This window comes from Accipiter gentilis, chromosome 6 (assembly GCF_929443795.1).
Source record: "Accipiter gentilis chromosome 6, bAccGen1.1, whole genome shotgun sequence".
NCBI lineage: Eukaryota > Metazoa > Chordata > Aves > Accipitriformes > Accipitridae > Astur > Astur gentilis.
Genome location: NC_064885.1, coordinates 5,924,824 through 5,947,682, shown reverse-complemented (window position 1 = coordinate 5,947,682; position 22,859 = coordinate 5,924,824). Strand labels below are relative to the sequence as shown.

General features: G+C 48.3%; 2 protein-coding genes across 7 annotated transcripts in view; both read right to left on the bottom strand.

The window, feature by feature from the left end:
- Positions 1–13,153, bottom strand: part of FAM222B (family with sequence similarity 222 member B) — a 37,134-nt gene extending 23,981 nt beyond the window's left edge. For all 5 annotated transcript variants that reach the window (XM_049801809.1, XM_049801813.1, XM_049801814.1 and 2 more), the window contains exon 1: positions 13,022–13,153. The gene's annotated coding sequence lies outside the window, so the exon portion shown is untranslated. The remainder of the gene's footprint in view (positions 1–13,021) is intronic.
- Positions 13,154–13,906: 753 nt separating this feature from the next.
- Positions 13,907–21,777, bottom strand: ERAL1 (Era like 12S mitochondrial rRNA chaperone 1). Of its 2 annotated transcripts, XM_049803156.1 has the most exons (12): positions 21,713–21,777; positions 21,249–21,340; positions 19,919–20,071; positions 19,688–19,815; positions 19,522–19,599; positions 19,302–19,348; positions 18,874–18,935; positions 18,306–18,418; positions 17,397–17,789; positions 16,739–16,888; positions 16,368–16,448; positions 13,907–16,041 (listed from the first exon to the last, which is right to left on the bottom strand). In XM_049803156.1, the coding sequence occupies exons 1-12, from the start codon at positions 21,760–21,762 to the stop codon at positions 15,919–15,921; spliced, it is 1,470 nt and encodes a 489-aa protein (XP_049659113.1). In that variant the 5' UTR covers positions 21,763–21,777; the 3' UTR covers positions 13,907–15,918. The 2 variants fall into 2 exon arrangements, with proteins under 2 accessions (XP_049659113.1, XP_049659114.1); XM_049803157.1 differs by lacking the exons at positions 21,249–21,340; positions 21,713–21,777 and adding an exon at positions 20,338–20,452.
- Between the last annotated feature and the right edge of the window lie 1,082 nt (positions 21,778–22,859).

The following is a 22,859-nucleotide window of genomic DNA, read 5'->3' as shown; positions in this document are numbered from 1 at the left end:
GGTGAAGGGGAAAGGAAACATGAAATAGCTCCCTCTCCAGTGGCTGCTTTGCACAGATCACCATTATCATTATCTTCTCTCATTCCACACTTACTCTGTAAAAGCCCAGAATTAAAGTCTTAATCACGACTTATAGAAATCCTTGTGGCTGCACATGACAGAAGGATGACAGTTTTTCCTTCTAAAATATCATTAGAAGTTCAGATTATGACAGCTCCCCAAGTAGGAAAGTAGCTATCTTCCCCTGTTTATTACATGCTGATTATTTAAAAAAAAAACATCTTTTCACAGCTAACTTTGAACAAATTCTACCTCTATGCAACACACAAACAACAAACCAGACATTTGTTAGATATTGAAAAATACGCTTTGAGTCCCATTTTAAAAATATTCACTTGAAAATGAGAAGTTATTTGCAAATAAGATGAGGCAGAATGAATTAGACTTCATGCAGAACAAAAAACTCAACTCACATATTAAGGAAAAAAAAAAAGTGACTCACTTGTGGACCAGGTGTGCCTGTGGTATATGAACACAGGCAGGCAGGCTCACGGGGAGCTGGATTTCAGTTTGCGTTGGTTATGTGTGCACCATTTTGACCTGTACAATTACACTGACAGTTTTTTGGTTTGGTATTTCGCTCTCTGGATACTGAATTAAGGTCCCACCCAAGACAAAATTTTAACAGCCATTTACAAAGCAAGCGGAGAAATATATGGCAGATTTTTACTCAAGATGCAAAACTGGAGTTCTCTGTGTAACCTCACACAGTGCCAGAGCTTCCCGCTGGACCATGAACACACCAGCTCTTAAGATACACATTTTACCATTTGTAAGGGCAAGATAAGACCTTCTTCTGTAGCTGGAGATATTGTGCAGCCTACTGTAAAGATGAAAAGCATTCTAAGAACCTGAAACAAGCTGCAACACAAGTACAAAACACTCACCAGCGGAAAATACAAGCCATCAGGTGAATACCAAAGAGCTGGACCAGACACTGGGATGGCATTTTCCCCATCAACCTTCAGAACGAGGTGCTGGTGCCCCGCTGGCTTGTCCTGACACAGACCTAGCGTCCTTATCAGTCTTCCAAAAAACTCAAAGGCCATCTCATAACAACTCAATAGAAGAAAGGACAAGAAATACATTAATTGTGAGCTACTGCAAAACGTCTCTGCTATTCTCAGTGTTTTCCTGAGAAGCATGAAAACTGGCCAGTTGCATAGCTGGCAGTTCAGAAGAGCCACAGGGAAAGCAACATGAGCATACAAGATGTTTTCAAAACCTCTGCACACCACAAGCACCAGAGATTTTTGTCTGCAGGCCTGATAAAAAGCTTCAGCATTATGTCACCCAATTCCTTCAGCAGCTGCCAACACATCGCCTTTATCCAAAGTTTACATTCACAAAAGATTTCTTTTTTCATGGCAAGTTTTATCGACTACAGGTAAGCAGGAGATTTTTGTTTGCTTTTGTGCATCCTTCCTCCTCTGCACTTGCCTTTTTCCTTTAAAAAAAAAAAACAGAACACACACAGCAATAAATAAATTGTACGGACAGGACACAGAGGCAGTTGTAACTGTACTACAGTCAGTGAGACATCTTTTTGCATGGTAAACACAACCTGGCTGCGTGGGCGAGAAGAGAACAAATACTGCTACCGCAGCCCGTACGACCGTACCTCAACGGCAAACACAGCACAAACCCACTTGCACAAATGCTGAGCTCCTGATAATCTGGGCTGTAACAGCCATGGGCAGCCCTGACCTCCACGATGCATCTTGCGCTGAAAGGCAGCACACCCCCTTCTGAACACTGCACGAGGGTCTGGTCAAGCATATACTTGAGACAGTTACTCGGGCAATCCCCAAAGTATCGCCTGATTTTAATTTCCAGACAATTCGTCTTTCCAACCATGGAATTGCTACAGTCAACAAATTCAAAAGGTAAATTTTTCTACCTTCAATTAACTGCATTAGCACTGTTTATAACTATGTGATTGATAAATGCTCTACAGAAGCTGTAATTAATGTATTTTTTCCTTGGAACACATACTGAACCCCTTGGCGCTCAGACACTTAATGAAAAGCAATTTATCAACTTGCTTTGAACAGCTGAATCTGACTCCTTAATGCAGAGAGGAATGCGCTTTACTTTAAGCACTACTACTCTGAAAAAGTAATGTGTACCATGACATTACAAATGCCATCAGACACGGTTTGGATTTTGATCGGGATGACAGTGACCAGAGTGCTCAACTCGCTGAGAAACTGGGTATGCCTTAGTACGGCTTAGCTGGGATCCTCTCCCCCGGGATGCAGTCAAGCAGGAGATATGCAGATGTGCTCTTCCAGGACAGAGGTCAGGAGTGCCTTTTCAGGACACCAGACAAAGTTCCAAATTCTCCCGCGTCTGCATGGCCAGGAGCCTTTTCACTGCTCCTCATGCCAAGCAGCACTGGCACGCTTGCCAGGAAGCAGCAGCTCAGTGTATTTCAGCCTGGACGTGTGTTCAGCTGCTCACAAAGCGGACAAAAATAAAGTGCTTACAGAGTGTTTGAATGCTAATTTCTCAAATTGAGTGTTGCTTTGTATAGTTGACATATGAAAAAAAAAATAGCATTTAGAAGGAAAGGCTTGACATCACAGAAAATTTTATGTTGGTATTAACCACTGGGGGGATTAACGAACCTTCAAAGCCTAAAATCTAAACTCACATTTCTAGGAGTACAGGCTACAGATTTCCAATATAGAAACTGGTCTGTACTCTATGTGGCAAACTGAACGTAAGGATTACATATTTCCATTGCACATGTAAGTCTGTTTCCCATTCCTGCAGTGTCTTGTTCTCTTCCATTTGTCTTTTGATGCAGATAAAAGCCAATGCAGATAGCAACTGCTGATACAGAGAAAGGCGCAAGACACAGTATGCCTTTGGACTAAGGAAAAAAAAAGGACTCGGGTCCAGACTGCTAGAGCATGTCAAGAGATTGTCTTTGAAACTACAAAACTAGAAATGAAAGCGTTGCATTTTTATTTGATTTGATCAAAGCAACTGGAGGGGAGGGGGGAGAAATCACATCCTACAGATGCAGGCTAAAAATTAACTACTTCACACACAATGCGGGACCAGCTGATTCCATAAAGACATAAATAAAAAGAGAAAACAAAGAGGTAAAGTCACTCTTGCTATGAATACGCTGCTTCCACAGATCGCTGCTTCAGGGTCTGTCAAAGAGCAACAGGAACCCATTTCAAAGCCAGAAGACAGAGGAAGCACGTACCCAGCACTCTCACCACGGGCACACATTTTCAGTCTCCAGTGAAGAGTAGAGAAGCGAGCTCCTGTCAAATCAGAGAAAACATACTCCAGATGTAATGGCTATTTGAATAAATAACCGATTACTCCCTATGTGACACTGTTCCACCTATCTGACTGCAGGATACCGGCAAACTGTGGCAATCTTCTGGAGGAGGGCTTTGTACTGCAAGCTGCTAAGGGACAAGACTGTAACTCTCCTTGAATGGAGCATCCACTCCGATACGTGCTCAGCACTGGAAGAACGAGGCTTTGCAGAAGTACAAATCACGCTACAGGTAGCAGCCCTGCAGATCCCAAAGGGCAGCACACAAGAAACAGATACCTACCGCTGCCACGCTCCCCAAGAGAAAGGATTTTAAATATCTGTTGGATAGATAGGCTGTGTGCTTGTGGAAATTTCTAACTGCAGAAGGTGAACCATTTCGATCGCCTCTGGGCTGAAATGATCTAGGTCTTTGCCTTTCACTAAAAATTAAGCAGAAGTCATTTTAACAAGTGAGGCAGACAACAGTCTTGCACAGGAGATCAAAAAGCTCTACAGATGTTTATTTTAAATTAAATTCACAAGCCAGTATAAACCAGATTTTAAACACTGAATAATCCTTATCATAATCTGCATGAGAAAAACATGAAAAAGGTTCTGTCCTGCCACTCTGAAACCCTCCAAGAAAAGGCAGGGTTAGATTTTGTTCCTAGACTCTTCAGTGAGAATTTGAAATATGAACAGCTCCACACTGCAATCTGATGGCTGTTAAGCATGTTTCTCCCCTGCACTATACACTTTGATGGATGCTCAACACACACATACAGGAGCATCCCATGTGAAGGAAGCCTTTGACCTTCCTCACCAAGACTATTCAAAATTATGGAATGAAAAGTGCCTAAAAATGTCAGTCCTAAATCTTAAACTTTTTGTCACCTTGCTACTTCATTGAATGCCTCCTGATTGTGCAAAAAGCAGAATATTCAGGCGTCAATCTAAGTGGCTTGGGTGTTAGGCTGACAATGTCTCTGGAGAGAAGAAGAGAAGAGAGGACAGATTTCCAATAGCTCAGACACTTTGCTGTAAGGAAAGCTGCCACACAGCAAGAGAGACAAATAAAGAGGGAAAGTAACACACCAGAGAACTTTTACCAAGGTCACATCAGGATGCTGAACACTACCCATCTGCAGGGGAAGATTTAGAAGCCTATTCTACTACACATATCCACTTGCTTGTTGGCAACAACAGTCCTCATTAAACCAAACTGGTTCTAACCATGGAAGAAGGACATTGGGAAGACGATATTAGCTAATGTCAATATAAAAGGAAAACCAACAGAGCCAGTCCTGGATGGGTTCCCTCTGCAGCAACACACAGCTCCATAGCATGTGCAGGGCCCCCACACGACTCTGGAACAGGCAACACAGGCTATCCCAGCCAAGAGGATGGACAGCTCTGCTCTACCCAACGCTAACGGCTCCTAGCTTGCAGCAGAGAGGAGATTCTGTACCCATTCGGGCAAGAGGAGAACTGGGATCCCATCAGGAAGGGGAGCTTTTATGACTTTGCTGCTATGCAGGGTCACCTACTCAGTTCCTCACTGCTTTGAAATCAGGGCTGTAGACACATGGCAGATCACTGCAGACAGACCGCACCATGAGGAAAAAGTCCTGTCCTCAAAATATTATATCAGTTACTGCTGTGCCCTTAAAAAGAGTGTTTCTTGCCCATTTCAGCAATCTGAAAGACATGCTGGGCAAAATTTCAAGCTATGACAAAGTGATCTTATCACTTCTGTGCTGTTCTCGCTACACAAGCCCCTGATTCAGCAGCATGTAATAAAATCTTCATTTGCATGAAAAGCACCCTGATCACAAAGTCTTCTGTTCAACAGTCCTCTTCCCATCTACAGCATAAAGATGCAAGCACCACCGACATTTTGCTGGTGACTAAGGTGGAATATTTTATTTATGCTTTATTTGGAGAGGCTCTCAATGTTTTAATACAACCTTTTCTTAAAATTCTAATGGTATTTTTGAATAGCACAAAAGCTGCACACATCCAAATTATGCAAGCACTGCAAAGTTCACATACTACGCTTTCACCTGCACTTTTAATAACCATGCCACATGAAGGACATTTCATATCGGCACACGGTGACCATAAACAGTTCTAAAATGTCTTCAGCATTCAACAAGTCCAGTCTTTTCCAGTTTGCATTTACAGTGTTTGGTGTCATGACATACAGTACTCACACAGGATATATTTCAAAGGAAAGGAAGGTGTAGCTATGCAAAGAACAATGCTCTCCCTGCAGCAAGATTAATCACTGTCATGGGAAACCAATAAAAACAAGTATCTCGTTATCTTTCTTTACAAAGAGACTGTTAAAGCTTAACTATGTCAGGAAACTTTTTCCTTTGGATTAAATCATGAGCCTAACGTATGTAGGCAACACATACACCAACATATGCAATTAATTGGCTCTCTCCTCATGCCGCAGGAGAAAGTCCACAGTTTCAGAGGCAGGTTGAAGCCTTCATATGACCAGGCCGTGCCCTCTCCCAATTAGAGATCTCTCACCAAGACCAGCCCCAGCCCCCTGCCCTGTGCCAGGTAACACCACCTCCACTTTCAATTGTTTGCCAAAGTTAATCATGTCCCACCTATACACCCCGAAATCATACCGGGCTCTGAGCAAACTCAGTCAAAACAGAAATACCTTTCATCATATCAGCAGTGCAGTCCCCATTTAGAAACGTTTTCTTTCATGTTAATCCAGTGCCAAAACGTTATGATGTATGCTGTGCTGATCCAGAAATGGTGCTAATGATGCTGCTGCCTCCCGTCTATCACCGAACATCTAATCTAGCGCATGGCCGTGCGACGATGGCCCTGTGACAACAGGCACTTTAAATTGGGCAGCTCAGCAACACATGTATGCTGAATTTTTGAACAAGCTATTCTAAGCTGCTTTGCTAGCAATTTCTGGCCTGTACAGTTTGAAAGCACACGGTTCTGGCCCTCACAAAGAGCAGACCTGTAAATGACATCTTGAGGATTAAGCTGATTGAGATGCAATTTGCCTAGCAACCATTCATTAAGCAGAGTTCAGAAACAGGCCAGCAATCTATTCCACCTCCTTATCTGAGCAGTAAACAGATAACAGTCTCTACTGTGTCCTCTATCCTCCGGTTCAGACACATTGTAAACAGATTTTTCAGAAGTTTAAACTCCTACGGTAAATCTCTGAGAACAATCCTGCTCTCCAAACACAAGGGGTTCGGTTTCACCAAGTGCCTTACAAGTGTGAAACAGCTCTAGAACGAGGATAATGCAAATCAAATTGTGAATGCGTTTGCAGTTCTGTGCCTCCAATATCTTCACATGTCAAGCACTAAGAGCCCATCCTAGTTGTTAAAAAACCCCAACCTTAAATCACAGAAGCATTTGGCATTGCTATTCTGATCACTGAAAAAAACCTCAATAAAAATCTTATTCCCTTCCTTCATCTTCTGGAAGGAATCGACTGGCACTTCCAAAGTCTTTGATAGAGGTTCCCCCCTTCAGAGAAGAAAACAAAAGCCACGTCCCTCCCTCCCATTAAGCATTTTTTCCTCATAAAAAAAGCAAGACAACGTAAACGTCATCAGTGAAAAATCAAACAGCTATTTCAGCTTGAAGAATTTAGCTGAAAAGATTAAGTGAAATCATGATTTTGCATAATTGTTTCCCTGCAAGAAACATCTGATAATATCCCATTCTGCTCCAAAATTAAACAACAAAGATTAGCACGGACGTATTTAAGACTATATACCTGAACGGTTTTCCTTTGGTGTACTGTTCTTCTGGGAAATCACTGTGACATACAGCATGCTATTACAATTAAATATGCAAGAAAGAAGAATTAAACTGACTATGAATAATTAATACCCTATAATACTACTTCATAAGGAAAGTCTGGCTGAATATTCCCGCAGATGAGATATACCTAAATACAAGGCACATCAGAGCTAGTAGCTTTACTTTTATGATGGAGTCTAACACACCTAGTAACTTTATGGCTGCTACTCAATCCAAGAGAAGGTGCCAGCCATCCATGCCTCCCTTCTCCTGCTCGCTGCCTGTTGAGCTCCAGAAAAGCTGGGAGAAGTGCAAGTGTTCTAATAGTCGCTGCACTGTTCATCTGCATCTTGGAGGTAACAGCCTTCCCAAACACTTCCCATTATAAAGTATAAAGCAATTATCTGACTTCCCAGTAGAGAGACTAAAGCAAATATGATGCAACAATTACTTACGTGATAAGATCGAGCTAAGATTGTGAGAAAAAACAATTAAAAAGGTTTGCAAGAGCTAAGGAATGCAGCTTAGTTTCCCAGAATCTACCTTAATGAGAAAGATACCATCAACTCACAGAGCAGGCCTTCTTGTTTCAAGTTTACTGTTTTGGAGGCTGCAGAATATCAACTGTAGCAAAGCCACAGTTGGGTGGCTGGGTACAAACTCTCCATCTCCAACACAACTCTCCTTTATTAGCTCCTAGTGAAAACCACCGTTAAAAATATGTGCTTTTTTCACCAATAGAAACCTTAAATCCCTTAATATTTACTGGAGTCCTTATAAAATTGTTATTCAACTCTTGGCATTTTCCACTAGACACTGGTCAGGTCGGCTCTGTGCTAACTGACACACAATACACTTGTTGCACACATTTAGCTGGCAATCCCTTGTTCCCCTCAGTTTATCCAAGCAGCACAGCATACAAACAACACCCCGCCACAGAGCACTACTTTTAGAGATATACATTTGAAATCCAACCAATATTTGTGATCACTGAATCGGAACAGGGCACTGCTACTGTATTTGCTGAAGGTGACAGCCCTACAAAGATATGTCCCCCAGCAAAAAGCCGCACGCTGCTCTGGCTGCCGGCTCCACCATGAGGGTCTCACTCCTGCAGGATCCAACACTCTTCTCCTCCAAAGCAAACATAAACGGGGGTCTTTCTGCGCACAGGCAAAGTCACGTTAGAAGTATGCTACCTTAACATTAATTTTCTATTAAAAATTAATGGAATTAAATGAAGCTGGCAAGCTAGCAGGCACCAAGATAGTTATTTTGCTGATGCACTCGTTGCCCAGAGGAGCGGGATGCAAAGGATGGGCTGCAGTGTTTCTGCAGGATGGTGGCCAGCAGGTCCACATGCCGGCCAGGAGGAGTAGTGGGGGGCTCTTCCCCACATCCCCAGCAGGCTCCCGTGTTCCACCAGTGCCGTGCCACTCTGCTGGCAAGTGGCTCATTCCCCCAGCTAGAAACTGATGGGGAAGGTGGAGCCTGTAGAGATCACCCTGGTGAAAACCCCAGTGTCTTCTCACTTGACACCCATCCAGCAGCAGGCTGGGCACCAGCTCTGATCCTCGCCCATTTGCACGCGTGCCCCTTTCTCACCGCCAGAATTAATCCCCTTGCCAATAAGCATCCTGCAAATACTCAGAGTTTACATAAGCCAAGTTTAACCTTCAGTCCCTATTAACATTAACAGAATAGAAAAAATTAACCATGGTGCAACAAAAAAGTCTGTATCTGCATTTCTAATTATACAACAAAACCCACCACGTGGCAATATTTCCAAGCACCTTGCTGGGAATAAAATAGCCAACAGACTATGTCTTCCATTTTGAGCAGTGGACGCAAAAGCAACTGGCACCGAGGTTGTCAGTGTTAAGGGATGAGGACATGAGAATTAAGGAAATGAAATGACATACATAAACAATGATAACAAAAATGTTAATCATTAGGAAAAAAGCCACCTTAAAAATTTAAAATTTCATGATCTCTCCTACTTTTTAATGGCTTAGCCTACTTTTTCCAACCTAATTTGCATGATCAAAATAGGCCTCCTGCCAGGAAGCATTAAAATGGCAGCCCCCCATCGAGACAAAACTCTCTTCACCATACAAGACTGAAGGACTAATAACTATTCCTAAAAACATTTTAAATCCATTAATGTTGTTTAGTAAATATTTATTTAGACTTAGTGCAACTATCAGAATTTTCTTTATCACGCTCTACTCAAGCATTTTATAAAAGCCTTTGATGGAAGAGCAAGTACCCTCACAAACACTTGTACCATCTCCAATTCTCTCAAAAAAGCCGAGCGTCCTCACACTCCTGCTCTGCACCACTCTTAACGTTTTCCATCCAAAAACCCCAACACATTCTCCAGTATCAACCAGACAATACCCAACAGCTCTTCTGGGTACCAGGCTGGGCAGCTGGAAGCACTCCACCAAGATGCACGGAGCAGACAGACTGGAGTACACCAACCCCACTGACCTCTACATGTGGCAATTAATTCTATCTGCTGAAAAAAGCCAGGCTAGTACGATACTAGTATAAATCTCAATATTACTGATGTACTGAAGATTTGGATTCTGGTACAAATATATGGTGCTTTATACAGATTTTGTCTGAGCTATGTGTTATCCTTTCAGTGCCATCTGCACAAAAACAGAGTTTTATCTAAGTGTTGGAAACTAAAATAAATCATTTTCTCCATATCTGTGATCTTGTCGGAGACAGACGCCACAAACCTGAGAGCTGGCTAGTGCTAGTGCAGGCTTGCCTAGTTAGAAATAGAATTATATCCACATCAATATGACTTATTTTTAATAAAAAATGAGGCAAACCAGACCCTTAATATCAAAATAGGCTCTGCCAGCACCCTCCCAGCCCATAGAAGATAGAATGTACAGTGTTAAATCGTCAAAATAAAACTGGGATTGGCATTGTCATTTCCCCTAATAAGAAATGCCACAACCAAGAGATACATTTTAATTGCCACACATAATGAAAAGTACCTGCTCATTCTCCACTTGCTGTATTTATTGCTAACACAACTCAGGACTGTAAGGCTCGGTAGGGTGTTTTCTGATACCGTTAGCTTTTCAGCATGTCCACGCCCCACCAGATCATTGAGAGTGAACTCGGCTCCCCAACACCACACAACAAACGACACATCTGTCTGCCCTGTGCAGACCACTTGAGGCTCTTGGGCTGTGTTTCTAAAAGCATCTCGTCCTGAGCACCCCCTGTGAGCAGGGGATCTCACAGTCACTGGTACATTCTGATACTGGAAACTCAACTAATAAAAATGCTGATCCCTCAAGACAGTACAGCCCATGATTTGAGAAACCCGAGTCCCAGAAGACCGACTGTTTCTACCTTTGAAAGTCACCAAAGGCTAGTAAATAAATTATATTCTCCAAGAGCATTGCAAACGAGAGAAATTAATTTCTCTGGGTTGAATAAATTCTCCAACCAGCAGCCACCGCTAAGGGTTCATATAGGATCACTGAAAACACCAAAACTGTTTTATTTTCTTATTTAGAGTAACTTCTAACATCTGAACTCACTGCTGTGAGATTGCAATGGATTGTATTTGGCAAGTCAAGCCGTCTAAAGCACAGATTATAAAAAATAAACACTAAACATTTTTAGATCTAACTTTCCTCCACAGACTGTGTTTTATGCACTTTCATTTGAACTGTTACATCAGAATAAAATCAGATTTAATTGGCTCTTAAATAACTGAACAGCCACTTTAATTTTATTTCAATAGCAGTAATTCATAAATCAAGCAGCTGAAATTCTAGCACAGAATGACAAGCAAATAGAGCAGAACACACTGAAGGAGAGTATGAACACCACATGGTGAAAGGTGATTTTTCTTAAACTTCGTGTGTCGCCATTTTATGGACATCGCAAAGCTACCACCACATAAATACTTAGAGCTAAAATCTGTCAGCCCTGGGATGCTACACAGTTTATCAGCAGTAACTGCTTAACAAAGACCAACAGATGAGATGATCCTTGCCCAACTGGAACTGCGAGGAGACTGGCTGGGATTTTAACCGGGGATGCAATTTCCCTCACGCACACTAGATGGAAGTATGTAAAATCTTAATTCTTTCCTGCCTCGACTTAAATTTAAGTGGTTGAAATATTACGCTGTACTGTCACATTTTGAGAAGCCTTTTTTTGGTTCTTCATCAGCAACTTCACTCATTGATAATCTGTAAGTAAGAAGACGCCCTGAAATATTAAACTAAGCTGTGTTGGAAATGAATAGTAAATACAAGAGAATATACATTAGAAATATTAAATATATTATTCTGGCTAATTTCTAAAGTACATGCATTCAATTTCTAGAGTATGTAAATAATAATCACTAATGAGATCCTTCAGAAAAACTGAAGTTTTATTTTTTAAACATGCAGGCTATTTTGTACAAAAATATATGTACAAAATAACAATTCTAAAAATACCACCTTGTCAATATATGGAAACAGGGAATAGAAAAAATGTAAAAGGCTTCATAAATGCTGTTGCAGTTTTGACTGGTAAAAAAACCCAAATTTCTAGAAAATACCAGGAGAGGTACAGGCAGAATGAGCAACATCGCATAACAAGCTAAACACAGATAAGAGCAGCAGAGCAGCAAACCTGAATGGGATTAAATTACACACAAATCTTCTGGAAACGATCTTAAAAGTGACTTGTTCTAAAACAAGCCATTTCTAAATTTAAACACTGAAGAGTTCACGGGCAGGAAAACTAAAAATCAGGCAATGGTGTGACCGGGAAAAAGGTGCTGGAAGAGCTGTTTTCCCTTCCCTGCTCTGGCCTTTTCACATATTGATTTTCCTCCACGCTCATTCACAAATGCTCAGCATAGTTGTGAACAATTTAAAGTCAAAGGATGCATGAATTACCAGCTCTAGGAACACATTACCCATTCTAGGCAAAAGCTGAGAACTTTTCTGTAGCTGAAGAAAAAAACCCAACCCAGAATCAGAATAGACTCACGAGCTGGAAGAGAAGGGCAAGCAAATACCTAACTTTGCCTGTCCACAATGAAGGCAAAGCACGCAACATTCCTCTAGCTTAGAAGACAAAAAATTAAGAAAAACAGTGACAGAATAGAAGGATGAATGAAGAGCAATGCTGGATAGAAGAATAATAAAGTAGGTATGAAGGGCTCCCCTTTCCAGATGTTAAAAATGTACACTTTTTTTCCATTCCATATTTAAAAAAAGATTAGCAGAGGAGGAAGTTTACTTTGGAGAGTGGGAGCATCTGCGTAATTTTTTTTAAAAGGCTCATACAATGCTATTTCCATCCAACAGAATTTAAACTATATATATGTACATGGTATTGGCTCGAGACAGTAATCATACGACATTTTTCAAAGTGTTCTGCGTGCAGAAACTGCCTACAGAGAGGAACAAAATGAGTGGCAAGGCAACAGCCACAGGAAAGGGCAGGACTGTGATACGCAAGTCCTCTAAAATGCACTCTTGAAGTTTAACAACATGAAGGCGAGAAGAGAGATAGCAGGATACAGCAAAGGATACACGGGGGTCAGGAAATGAAAAAAAAATCCACACCACTGAACACTGACTTATGCAATATCTTACCAAATAAAAACCCACATGAAATGAAATGTCCCGTCCCTCAGCCGCCTCCCGGGAGCGGCCCCGTAGCGCTGTCGCGACAGGAGAAGAGTCACGACAGCGGGGGTACCTCACGCTGCCTCAGAAGATGGGGGGAGGGGACACCCGGGAAGGACAATGGGGGGGGGGGGGGGGGGGGTGGGCCGCGCCGGTCCCGCCGCCCTGTGAGGTAAACGGCCGCCAGCCTCCCTCCCGTACTTACTCTCGGTGCCCCTGCCCGGGCCTCATGGCGCCGCCGCCGCTGTGCCCGTTGCCGGCCCCACCGTTCACCACCACCACCACCGCCGCCGCCGCCGCCGCCGCCCGCTCTCGCCGTGGTGGCTGCGCCAGCCGCTCCCGCGCACGCGCGCTGCCCGCCAACGGCCCCGCCGGCCCCGCCCCCCCGCGCATGCGCCGAGTTCCCCCTCCGGAAAGGCCGGAGGGGGAGGGGCGGGAAAAGCGCCGCGCCGCCCCGCCCCCTGGCGGCGCCCGGTGGCGCGTACAGCGCCGAGCACCGGGGCCGGTGGGGGTGAGAAGGCTCCATCACGGCCCCAGCCCGGCTCGTCTGCACCAAGGAGGCCTCGAAGGAACAACCCCCCCCCCCCCGCCCTCCTAAAGTCAATTAAAGCAGCCATTTCCACCGCTGCGATTGGCTCGCACCGGGCTAATTAGCCTAATTATCAAACCTCATTAAGGAACTGTAGGTCAGAAAGTCGGGAGACTTCACCTCTTCCCACGCCTGGAGTGTTTCCATCGCCCCCAGGGGCTCAGCTCCATACCTTCTCGGCGGCATCAGCCTGACCCTGACCTCTGGGTGCCACAGCCACACCCAGGGAAGGGTCTCCCCCTCGTACCCCCGACCGATGAAACACCTCCAAGCCCTCAAAGCGTGCTTACCCGGCTTTTTTTTTTTTTTTTTTTTCCCGTGCAAGGCGTAACCTTCAGAAACTACAGCTCAGCAAACGGGATCTAAGGTCGGCTGGGAAGAAAAGGAGGAAAGACATAGAAGTGGCCTGGTTGGAGTTGGAATGAAACGGCTGGAAGGTGGCGGCTGGGATGGCTGGCTGACGGGGAGGAAGAAAGGAGGTGAGAACAATCGCTTGTGCTGGGACCTCATTTTATTGCAAAGAAAATACAAAAGTCGGATAGCAGCATTCAAGGGACCACGGTGTCCCCTGCTCCGGGGGAAACAAGGCAGGCCAGTCCAGAGGCTTCTCAACCTGGCTTTCAGACGATCGTGCGTTCCTGATGGCAGAATCCTTCAGCGGCTCAGACGCAGGCTTTTGCCGGTGCCGGTAAAGCATCTCCTTGATGTTGCACCGGAGAAGGACGGCGGGCACAGGGTTTGCTCAACAGGTTTGAGTTCCGGGCAGGAGCAGGGAGTCCCCAGCAGACCCCACCACATCTCTTAATTGCGTGTCTCCTCACTCAGGGATGTCAATTTATTAATAGCACAGAGGGATGATTTACCTGGATTTCTAGCAGGAAGCTCCCCAGGGCTCCAAACACCTGAGCACAGTGAAGACGAAACTCAAGCCCCCAAACACCAGGTCCACGTTCAGAGTGGCAGGGAGGGCAGAGCCCCGGGCCTGCACACGTGGTGCCAGGCTCCACTGTGCTCCATGCCAAGGGCTCCGCAGAGCGGCACGCAGGGCCCCAGCCCTGCTCCTCCAGCCTCCAAGCCTTGCTCGCACCCTGACCTGTGCCAGTTGCTCTCTATCCCCAACATCCCATTAAACCCGAGCTGCAGAACCCGCTGCTGTTCCTGTTTTGGGCTTTTCTTTAGCTGTGACGGCCTCTACGTTTGTATCTGCGATCTTGGTGCAAAGAGTAATGACTTCGAAGTAACTTTGGTGCAATAAACTATTAAAACTCCTAAGAAAAGGGGGTCCACTCTCGTTTTGCGTGACAAGCCATTCTGAAGAAGTGAGCATCTATAAGATGCTGCTAGCAGCACCTTCAGACCAAACCACTCCACGTTCATTCACTAGCCAATCTTCCAAAGGGGCGGACAGGCAGGACCCCAGCACACACCAGAAACAAGATGTACACAGGTAGAAAGATGCCTATTCCCTGCTCCATTTCCCTTTCCGATTAATATGCTCCAGCAAATGCTCACAAGCCCAGCGAGCCATTCTCTGACCTCCCTGCTCCTCTCACCAGTGGCCAGGGAAGCAGCCTGTATACACACAGAGAACGGATCACGATTCCATTTCTCACTTCTCCAGGAATCCACTCAGATGAGTCTGTGACCAGGCCCAGCCCTCTGGAGCGAGTACCGCATGTCAGGAGCAGCAAACTGCTTAGGAAGTTGGAGGAAAGGATGACAAGGGAGAGAAGGAACAAGCGTTTTTACAAACTACCGCACAGAAGAGGTCAAAATTAAAGCAGCAGCTGGCAGTCATCTAAGAGGATGGTACACGCAAGCCTGTGGGAAGGGCTCCCACACAGGAGTTGGAAACCACTGGCCTTTAGAGGATCTACAGAGATTTTATGAGCTCCCTCTGTCACACCCAGTCATAACAGAGTGTTTCTGCTAGCCAGCAGAGCCTTCCACTCAGGCTGCCTGGGCAATACCGACTCCCTACATGGTCATACACTCACACCCATGAACTTCAACAGGACAGGGAGGAAAGCCGACATAAAACCACCGCGCGGGCAGCAGTAGCCTCTTCCTCCTGCGTGAGCACTGCTGGAGTCCTTCAGCCTTCAGAAGAGGTGGCAAACGCATGCCAATAATCCTTCACTGCAACCCTTTGTCCGCTAAAAGACAGAAGATGCTCCTGAACTTCCAGGCACAAATGCCTGACAGCAAGGACTGAGACATTGCCCAAAAGTAGTGGATGACAGCTCTGTAAATGCAGTACTAGAATCGTGTGCATGCAGATGGTTCTCCGATGTCCATCACCAGCTTCCACAAGATAAGGTGTCGTAGAAGGCCTGAAGATTTTATTTCAGTTTGGGCCATTTCCCCAAAGAATAATATATTCTACTTCAGCCTGCTATATTGATTCCATCATCCTCTGTTTCTGGATTGAACAAAAGTGCCAGGATACCCGCAGGACCAGTTTTTCCATAGGACCAGAGAGCTCAAGGGCTGTTAAAACATACGCAAAGAGCTCAACTCTTCACATCCACCTTGAGCTTCAAGCGCACATCACACAGGAAAACATTCATCAGGTCCTGGCCAGCCTCCTGAGCGATCCTGCTGATAACCTTACCTCCTCTTCCAATCAACATCATCTGTGTTAAAACCCAGAGAGAAGAACATCATACTCCTCCTTACATTGCTTAACTGCGAGGAGGAATCACCCAAGAAAACAACAGTGCAGCCACAGAAGCAATTAAAGGGGGTATAGCAGTTTGAGAAATCCCAAGATTAAACAACCAGCAACTTCCGAAAGGTGTAGGCTGTTACTGAACAGCCTGTGACTGTGTCAGGCACCTGGCTCTTCCCAAGAGAGACCCCACAGCTGAGGGAGAGGGGGACACGGCTAGGATGTGTGTGGCTGGACCTAGGGAACCTCCTTTCACACTCCCCAGCGCCCCATCTCTCTCCTGTTACTCACCATATGAGACTTCCTTGGGACCAAGAGGTTCTGCACGATGAGGAGCTCCCCACTCGGTCCTTCTTCCCACATCTCCGTCACCTGCAACAGCAAGCACGCACTCAGCAGTTCTGCAAAGCGCCTTGGGAAGCGCAAACGCCACTCCCTTAGAGACGCCAGCTCAGCTCCCCGACATGAGCACGCAGGGGAGGACCCCCCTTCAAACACACAAAGGATCTCTCAGCACCCGATGTGCGAGTCCCAAGTCACCCCATGGGGCCCGTAAGGAGTCTGGCAGATTTCACGGATTCAGACAAAGGGATTCTCATCACATAGTCTGATATTTCCAATAAAACAGCTCAAAGGCAAGTCTGCTTGCACGTGCTTCCCACCTGAACCACACCGTAGGGCACTTCCAGTGGCAGGTACTCCAGTACCTTCTCCCTGATGATATTATCACAGATCTCTTGAGGTGACTGGCTGGTCAAGACCCCACTGTGAAACTCCCAAGGGCCTGGCTTGGCTTGCATCAGGAGGTACCGCTGTCAGCACAAAACACACATCACACCCATCAGCTGTCACGTACCACTCTCGCGGTGCCACCAACCCCTGTGCTCATCTTGCAGTGAGTCGCTGCTAGTCAGGCATCAGGGCAGTAGTTTAGTCTCTTTGGCAGGGAAAGGAGAAAGGGAAGCTTCTGAAACTCAAACCCTGCCAAAGAGTCACACCTCCCTAGAGCTGTTTGCATGAGTTACAAAAGCCCACGGTATCCCTTGCAGCTGAAAGATAACGTGTCCAGTGGCTTCATCATTATGAACACGCTACTGTTTGGAGAGCCCCAAATAAAAAGAGTTCTGTACAGAAAATTCTAGAGATACAGTATGGACATACTCCACATTGACAGACAACACCCCCCCACCACCACCAGGCCAAGAAGACCAGCTCTGCTACTTCCTTACAGGAGATGAAGCTCAGTATGAAGTACCAGAATCCCACAAGGGTAAGAGCACACCAGTCTCAAAGTGTAACAGAAGTTCAGACTGCATTTACCTTGAGCGTATCCACCTCCTCCCCATGGCGAGCTGCCAGCATGAAGATCTCCTGGAAGTACGGCCAGCCTTTCGTATTTTTTAGATCTCTGGGTCCAGAGCACTTTGGCCCTTCTGCTTCTTCTGTGACAAGACTGGACTCAGAAGCCCTCATATCACTGGTGTTGTGCAAGCTAGAGCCTTCTTGGGCTTGATCTGTTTCCTGCAGACAGGGAGACTCAGGGTCCCTATTCTCATGTGGAGAAGCCTGAGTGATTTGAAGAGGAGACTTTGCTGAAGAACTGGAATTATGTTTAAATGCAGATCTCGCTTCCAGTTTCTTTCCATTTACAATTCCCTCTGTTAGTTCAGTTACTAATTCCAGCAGGATAAACTTGTTCTTTAGCAGATCCACCTAAAGTGAGAGAGAGAGAGGTGTCAGAAATTTGTCCTAAATGAGGTTGGCAGCTGGGCCCTGGATCTGAAGGAGCCAGAAGAAACCACTCAGGGGAGGCAGCTGCTGCAGGACAAGGATTTTGCAACAGAGCCGGACAGTTTTACGACCAGAGGCCAAACCAGAGCATGTCGGCAGTTCCAACACAGCTTATCCAAACACTGTCTGCGTGACAGCAACACCTTCTCTGGCAGCTCTGCTGAGATTCTTGCTGGCCAACCTCCCCTGTGGTGCCAGCTCCTCTTCCCAGGCTGATTTAAACCTCAGACTGCAGCATATAGTTTCAGGGATGCTTGCACATGCAGCACGTATACATACATACACACTTAAATATTCTGCAACAGAGGGGGAAACCGATGTCTTTTAACACACCCAGACTCAATGACCTGAAAACACATCACTGCTGATGCCTGGTACTGTCTGAAGATGCCAGCCTAACATATTGTAGAAGGCAGAAAGAACAAGCTCCTCATTTACCTTGTTCAGAACCAGGACACTGGGGATTTGGGGAAACTGAGAAAGACACTTCAGCACCTCCTTGCTCAGAGAGTTTCGTGTCCAGTGATCCGACACATCCACCATAACAAGAACTGCCAGAAAAGAGCGAGGGAAATAGAATGAACTTGCATTTTCCAAAATGTTCATTTTCAGCTTCCCTACAGCCTATGGTCACTTGCCTCCTGCTGCTACTTCTCTCTCTTCTACAGGAGAGTACATGGATGGAACCAAAAAGGGGCATTTTAATTGGTAAAACAATAATATGCAGTTTATACCTGTCATCGTAATGACATCACACATGCTAAAACTTAACATCCAAGCCCAATTATTAATGCAAGCTGCCTCGCCTCAGCACCAGGCAATTCTTATCCCCTCCTCAGCTCAATATTTCAAATCTTTTCACTGCCCTTCCCTTCTTCCTCACAAGTTCACACTCCCAGGGCTGCGTTTGCTGCCCCATAAGCATACAGATACCACAGCTAGAGAGCTGTAAACTTCTGTGGCAGGTAAAGGATTTGGCTTCATCCAAGAGGACTTGAGTACCCACCTAAATCCGCATGTTTCATGCTGTCCCATGGGTCTGTCAGCATGGCTTTATCTAATTTATGTCTGAAAAGACAAATGCAAATGAGTAAGCCAGACACACTTGATCACAATCGTCTTCCTTCCCCTCAAAGCGGGGGAAAAACAGTGTTTTCCATAATCCGAGCTGCCACAAGGCTGCCTTATGGGCTGTGACATCCCTCCTTACATGCACATATGCAGAATCAAATGTAATAGTGCTCAAGGGATGCCACAGGCAATGTGTGCTACTGAAACTGCAACAATAATAAACTTGGAGACCAAATTAAGGCTGAAGATATACATTTCTGTCACTCTTGTTTTACAAGCTTTGTTCAGTGGAAATCGCTCTCTGGTTTTATCAAACCACAATGGACAGGACGCCCCCCGCTCTACCCACAACAGCGGTGATACCTTTTGGCTTTAAAGGGACTAGTGAGGCCAGGTGTGTCCAGAATGATCTAGAAAAAGAAAAGACAGATCTTGTAAATTTGCTTGCAGTTAGTGGCCAAGCTAAAACTTATATTTGTGCAATTAGAAGGGACCCCATGGGATACAAATGAGAAAACCCTGCAATGCAATGTCTGCCTAACAGTCCCCACTGTCCAAGGGAGGAGTGGGTCTGAAAGCTTACCAGTTGCGTGTCCTCGTACGTGACAACACCACGGGCTTTGCATCGGGTTGTGTGCACTTTCTTAGAAACGGGGAAAACCTGTAAGAAGTTAAGCATGTTACACAGCCAGAATAGTTCAAAAAAGGCAATTTAGCAACCTGAACTTGTTGCTCCACCCCAGCTTTACCTTTCTGCCCAAGAGCTGATTAGAGAGTGTGGACTTCCCAGCATTGGGTGCTCCAATGATGGCAATTCTTAAAACCTTGGGGTTCTGGGGCTGGTCAGGCTGATCCCGTATCAGCCGGGCTTGCTCCTCTACCAAGGAAAAGGAAGAGCTTTGAACATTGCTAAAACCCCACAGCAGATCAGGATCATCTGTCCCAGCGCTGAGACCTGGGTGGCAGCTGGTACCACTCACCTTTGCTGGTGGCAACGGGCGGTGGGTGCTGGCCCAGGTCATCGCTCGGCTTCTCAGCAGGGATGCCCAGGATGCTGCCCAGCCCGGAGCTGCTCGCACTCCAGCGGACAGGGAGCACGGTGGCCCGCGGGGTGCAGCTCTCCAGAAGACGGGCTGGAAGGACAGCAGCGGCAAACACCGCATATACCGAAAAATCCCCAAAATCGTGTCGCCCCCTTTTCACCCCAACCCGCAGCGCCCGGGCAGCCCTCCTTCCTCACCCAAGGCTCCCGGGGCCGGCCCCGCTCGGGCCGCCTCGGCCTCACATCCCCGCTCTGCAGCGGCCCCGCCACCAGGCTCGCCTCAGAAACGCGCCCGGCGGCGGGGCCCCCGCCGCCTCACGGCCCCGGCCGCCTCCCCACCCCGGAGCAAGGCCTAACCTGGGCCCGGCAGGAGCGGCCCCGCCGCGGCGGCCCTCACGGCCCAGCGCACGGCCCGAGACACCGCCAGGGCGACGTGTGCCGCCATCTTGCCCCGCCGCGGGGCAGGCTGGGAGCGCGAGCGACACCCGCCCTCATTGGCGCAAAGCGGGAGAGCATAAAGAGAGGGCGGGCGGGGCCAGCGCGCCGCTCTCCGCCGCAGGGGGATGTGGGGAGGAGGAGGAGGGCGGCGGGCGGTGTGCGGGCTTGGGTGGGCGGGGAGTGGGCGGGGAGTGGGCGGGGCGATGGGCGGGGACACCGCGGCGGGAGCGCCCCCTGCCGGCCACACCGCGAGGCGCAGTTCGGCAGCACCCTGGTACAGGGCCCGGTGCTCCCGGTGCTCCCAGTGCTCCCAGTGCCCCCAGTGCCTCATCACACAGCCCAGTGCACCCCAGTGCCCCCCCACAACGTACCCCACTGCGCCCAGTGCACCCCAGCGCCCCCCGCAACACACCCCAGTGCCCCCTGCGACACACACCAGTGTACCCAGTGTACCCCAGTGCTCCACCACACAGCCCAGTGCACCCCCGTGTCCCCTGCGATACACCCCAGTGCACCCCAGTGCCCCATCACACAGCCCAGTGCACCCCAGTGCCCCCGCGACACACCCCAGTGCGCCGAGTGCACCCCAGTGCCCCCCCACGACACATCTCAGTGCGCCCAGTGCACCCCATTGCCCCATCACACAGCCCAGTGCACCCAGTGCCCCTGTGACACACCCCAGTACACCCAGTGCACCCCAGTGCTCCATCACACAGCCCAGTGCACCCCAGTGCACCCCACAACACACCCCAGTGTGTCCCAGTGCTCCCTGCAACACTCCTCAACCCATCCCAGTGCACCCCAGGATGCCCAGTGCCCCCATAACACACCCCATGCATCCGACTGCTCCTCCATGCTCCCCAGCGAGCCCCAATGCTCCCAGTTCTCTTCTCCAATGTAATCCTGGGCATCCCAGTGCACCCTCTGCAACACACCCCAATGTTCCCCAAGTCTCCCCAGTCTCTCTCACAACACACCCCAGTGCCTCCCAGTTCTTCCCAGTGCCCCCTGCAATACACCCCAATGCACTCCAGCACTCCCTGCACCCCAAAGCCCTGCCCGCACCCCCTTGACCCCCTGCACCCCAAGGCACCCCTGCACCCCCCAACACTCAAAGGCACCCCAAGGTTCCCTGTCCCGTCCTGCACCCCCTCAGCCCCACCAGCACCCCAGTACACCCCAGTACACCCCAGTGACCCAGCCCCACTGCTGGGCCCGGACCCCCCAGGGACGCAGTGAGGAAGGAGAGCCAGAGCCATGGTGCCATCACCCCCTTTATTGCCCCATCCCCAACCCCTGGGCTCCATCACTGTGTCCATGCCGTGCCGTGCCGTGCCGTACCATGCCGTGCCGCGTGCGCGACCGTCGGCAGAACCGTTACCATTACTAAACTCAGTAATGGTAACGGTTTCCCCGCCGGCCGCTGGTCCCTGGCTGCGCCCGGAGTTGCCCCCACCTCGGGGTGCCCCCGTCCCCCCAACCTTCCCCACCCCATACATCCTCCGGTCCCGTGTCCCACGTCCCAGCCCCGTGTAACCCCATCCCTCCGTGCCCCACGCCGTGGTCTCACGTCGCAGCCGGCGCTCTGGGCCCGTCGGTGGGCGCAGCCCGGGGGAGTACATCATCTATACTGTAGTGTCTCATAGTGAACTTACAGTATACGATGATATCCTGCCCGGGGCGGCGGGCAGCGTGCCACGGGGCGAACGGAGAGCAGTGCCTGCATGGGACGGGGAGAGCACCATTAGAGAGCACGGTCACCAGGGCCACCACCTCCCCACCCTGGAATCCCCCCTACCCCATCCCAGTTCCCCTGGTCTTGCTGCCCCGGAGCAGGATGGAGGCTTCCAATAACCTCCCCATGCTGGCATCCCCCCTACCCCCTCTTTTTCCCCCCAAATCCCACCACCCCGGAGCAGGATGGAGGCTCTCGATGGCTTCCCCAGCCCAGCATCCCCCCTACCCCCTCTTTTTCCCCCCCCAATCCCACCACCCCGGAGCCGGATGGAGGTTCCCAATAGTCCCCTGACCCCAACATCCCCCGTACCCCATCTTTGTCCCCCACAGTCCCGCCACCCCAAAGCAGGACAGCAGCTCCCCAGGAGGTGGCACCTACCTATGGGGGTGGCATTGAGGCTTTGTGGGGTGCTGGGTTCGCACCCGCCTTATAAAACCTGCTCTGCCTCATCTGCATATCTCACATCTGCGCTGCACAGCTGGATGGGGCCCCTTAACCCCTTCATGCCTGGGGGGGGGGGGCACAGCCCCAAGCAGTTCCCCCCAGCCTGGCATAGCCCATATAGTGGGGCTTGGGGACAGGGGGGTTGCGGGGGGGCCACCCCCCGTGCCTTTGCCCCCCCGCAACCCCCCTGTCCCCCTGCCTTGACCCTTGCGGTCACCAGGATGGTCTGTTCCCATAGGTGGGGGGACCCCAAACTGGG